The 2858-nt window shown below is 47.8% G+C and overlaps 1 protein-coding gene across 1 annotated transcript in view; it reads left to right on the top strand.

Annotated features, from left to right (window-relative positions):
* The first annotated feature begins 1435 nt into the window (after positions 1 to 1435).
* Positions 1436 to 2858, top strand: part of PIGU (phosphatidylinositol glycan anchor biosynthesis class U) — a 21149-nt gene continuing 19726 nt past the window's right edge. Inside the window, exon 1 of the mRNA XM_018556179.1 lies at positions 1436 to 1585. Coding sequence (XP_018411681.1) covers positions 1456 to 1585 — 130 coding nt within the window. The 5' untranslated portion in view covers positions 1436 to 1455. The remainder of the gene's footprint in view (positions 1586 to 2858) is intronic.

Here is a 2858-nt window from a genome sequence, read left to right as displayed (position 1 = left end):
GAATTATAAAAAAAAAAAACCCAGCATAGGAATGAATAGCTAGATTGCTATTGGCGATTTCAATTTGCAATAGCCAACTGTCTATTGCACCAGCCCACTGCTGCTGTCAATTAGCAGAGGAGGACCTGATGGAGAACTTCAGGTCCACCTCTGCTGATTGACAGCAGCAGAGAGCGGATGCAATAGCCAGTTTGCTATTGGCTATTGCAAATTGAAATAGCCAATAGCAATCTAGCTATGCAATCCTATGCTTTTTTTTTTTCCTCTGACTGGCGGCGGCCCTGATGTCAGCAAAACAACAAAACAGATAGCAGGGAAAGGTTAACTCTGTTAGATCCAGCAGAGTAAACCTTTCTGGGAGACTCCCGGAGCGTCCAGGAGAGTTGCGATGTCTGCATTACTAATGCATAAAAGTGATTGAGCAGCTGTAAAATGACTTCTATGTGAAATACGGCAACCGGTAGTAAAAATGTAAACAAACTCCTGTCTGCTATAGCAGGTGAGAGTTTGTGTGCATGCCGGGTAAACAAAGAAGCAGTTCCGGCTGCCATACTCACTTCCTTTCCGATGCTTTTCCCTGCAGTAATTACTTTCAGCCACCAGATGTCCTCAGTCTTTGGGGTTGAATGACGCCCAGCATCTTTGAGTCTGGAAGACTGTGAAAGCAAGCGTCATGGGCCCGCCCTGTGACATCACCATGGCAACCTGCACTCCTATACAATGATGCGATAAAGCCAGCACCGCTCTGCATCACTGAGGATCATCTAGTGCCGCAGAAGAGAAATAGAACCCTCCATGTCACATGACCGGCCTCAAAACTGCTGTAAAAGTATTAAAATAAATACCACAGGTGGGAGGAGCAACTGGGTGGAAGAGAATCCCAATTCCCAATATGGCTGAGCTCTCCATTAAAAAAATGTGTCCTGGCTGTCATGCTTATCCAGTGGATTCAATACATTTTAAGTCAATGTCAGGAATAAGTATAAAGATCATTTGTTGTGGTTTCAGTTTTGGATTCACTGGCTGCATGCTTGCTGCCACACATTGGGCCAGAAAGTATTAAGCCATGGACAGCCAGGCAACTAGCATTTTAGGAGGGATATGTACAATAGTATTCCCTGGATTTCTCTAATAAGTTTCCTTATCGTCATTAGCAGGTCAGTCATGTTTTAGGAGCGGAGGAAGGACAACTATGACAAGGACAGCAGTCAGAGAACAAGCAACACTGTCTCCTCCACTGTGTCTAATAGAAAATGAGGCAATTTGTCCCATCCCGGTTGCCGTCGTTCGGCTTCTACTGACAGTCCAGGAAGACGGTGTTTGCCTATCGCTGTGCACTGTGGGAAATGTAGTCTTCTTCCCCGCCGCCTCTGTCATTGGGGTGCCTCACTGAACTACAACTCCCATGTTCTCCCGTTAGCCTCGGCGTGGCGTGGCCAGGCTGGGCTGGGGAAGATGGCGGCGCCTTTGGTGCTGGTGATTCTGGTGGCGGTGACAATTCGGGCTGTTCTGTTCCGTTCCAGCCTGGCCGCCTTCATCTCCGAGCGAGTGGAGGTCGTGTCCCCTCTCAATTCATGGAAAAGAGGTGAGGGGGCGCCGGGGGAGAAGGGCAGAGAGGGAGGAGGGTAGGGGTGTGAGCAGGGAGGAGAGGAGACAAGTGGAGGATAGAGGGTGTGAGCAGGGAGGAGAGGAGACAAGTGGAGGATAGAGAGTGAGAGCTGGGGACAGATATATGGAGAGGAGAAATGGACGTGAGCAGGGAGGATGATAGAGATGACAGGGAGGATGAATTAGGGATGACAATGAGGGTGATAGAGATGACAGGGAGGATGAATTAGGGATGACAATGAGGGTAATAGAGATGACAGGGAGGATGAATTAGGGATGACAGGGAGGATGCTGGGAATGAATTAAGGGCACTGGGGATGATAATGTGGAAGACAGGGAGGATGATGGGGAAGAGAGGGAAGTGATTGTCAGGACAAGGAGGATAATGGGGATCACAGGGAGGATGATGGGGAAGAGAGGGAAGTTATTGTCAGGACAAGGAGGATGATGGAGATTACAGGGAGGATGATGGGGATCACAGGGAGGATGATGGGGAAGAGAGGGAAGTGATTGTCAGGACAAGGAGGATGATGGGGACCACAGGAGAGATGTGTGTGAAATAAGTGAAGGGTTGATGTGTGTGCAGGGAGGATGACAGCATTTCTACTGGAGGACATGAACAGGCTGGGATGAAGCTTGGGACAAAAATGAGGAGAGGTTGGTGGGTAAGGAGTATGCTAGTGATGTGTAGATGATGGGTCAAGAGTGTCGAAAGAAGATTTAGGACATAAGGTTAGATACTGGCAAGTAAGCGAGGACCCTGGGTGTAAAGGGGGGTGCTAATGCTAAGGTAGAGAAGAGAATTGAATGGTTGGGGTACAGGCAGGGAGTATGATGGGGGTGACAGGGAAGTTGACTGTGAGCAGCAGGGACAGGTATGGGAGGGGGATGGGAAAGACATAGGAGAGGAAGATGATGGGCAAGACATCTGCAGTATAGTGTAACACCCTCTTCAGGGTTTAGTGTAAAGTCTGTGGCCAGGAACCCATGCCCCTGGGACCTTTAAAGAGATATAAAAAGCTGGTGGGGCCATCTATACTGCGTGCACAATTGGTAGACAGGTAGTATTTGTGACGATTCATTTCATTATTGAACAACTCCAGTGCTCTCGGTCAATCCATCTGTTCCCATCTCACTTGTTTTATTTTTCATCTGTTAAAGTGAGAATAATAAACAAACAACTCAAAATGTACAAATAAACATTTCTGACATTTTCAAAACCAAAATCAGTGACCAATATAGCCCCCCTT

Source organism: Nanorana parkeri, unplaced genomic scaffold, assembly GCF_000935625.1.
Source record: "Nanorana parkeri isolate BGI_ZX_2015 unplaced genomic scaffold, ASM93562v1 scaffold227, whole genome shotgun sequence".
Classification (NCBI taxonomy): Eukaryota; Metazoa; Chordata; class Amphibia; order Anura; family Dicroglossidae; genus Nanorana; species Nanorana parkeri.
Note: the sequence above shows the minus strand (reverse complement) of the source record. Positions and strands in the feature narration are given on the sequence as shown.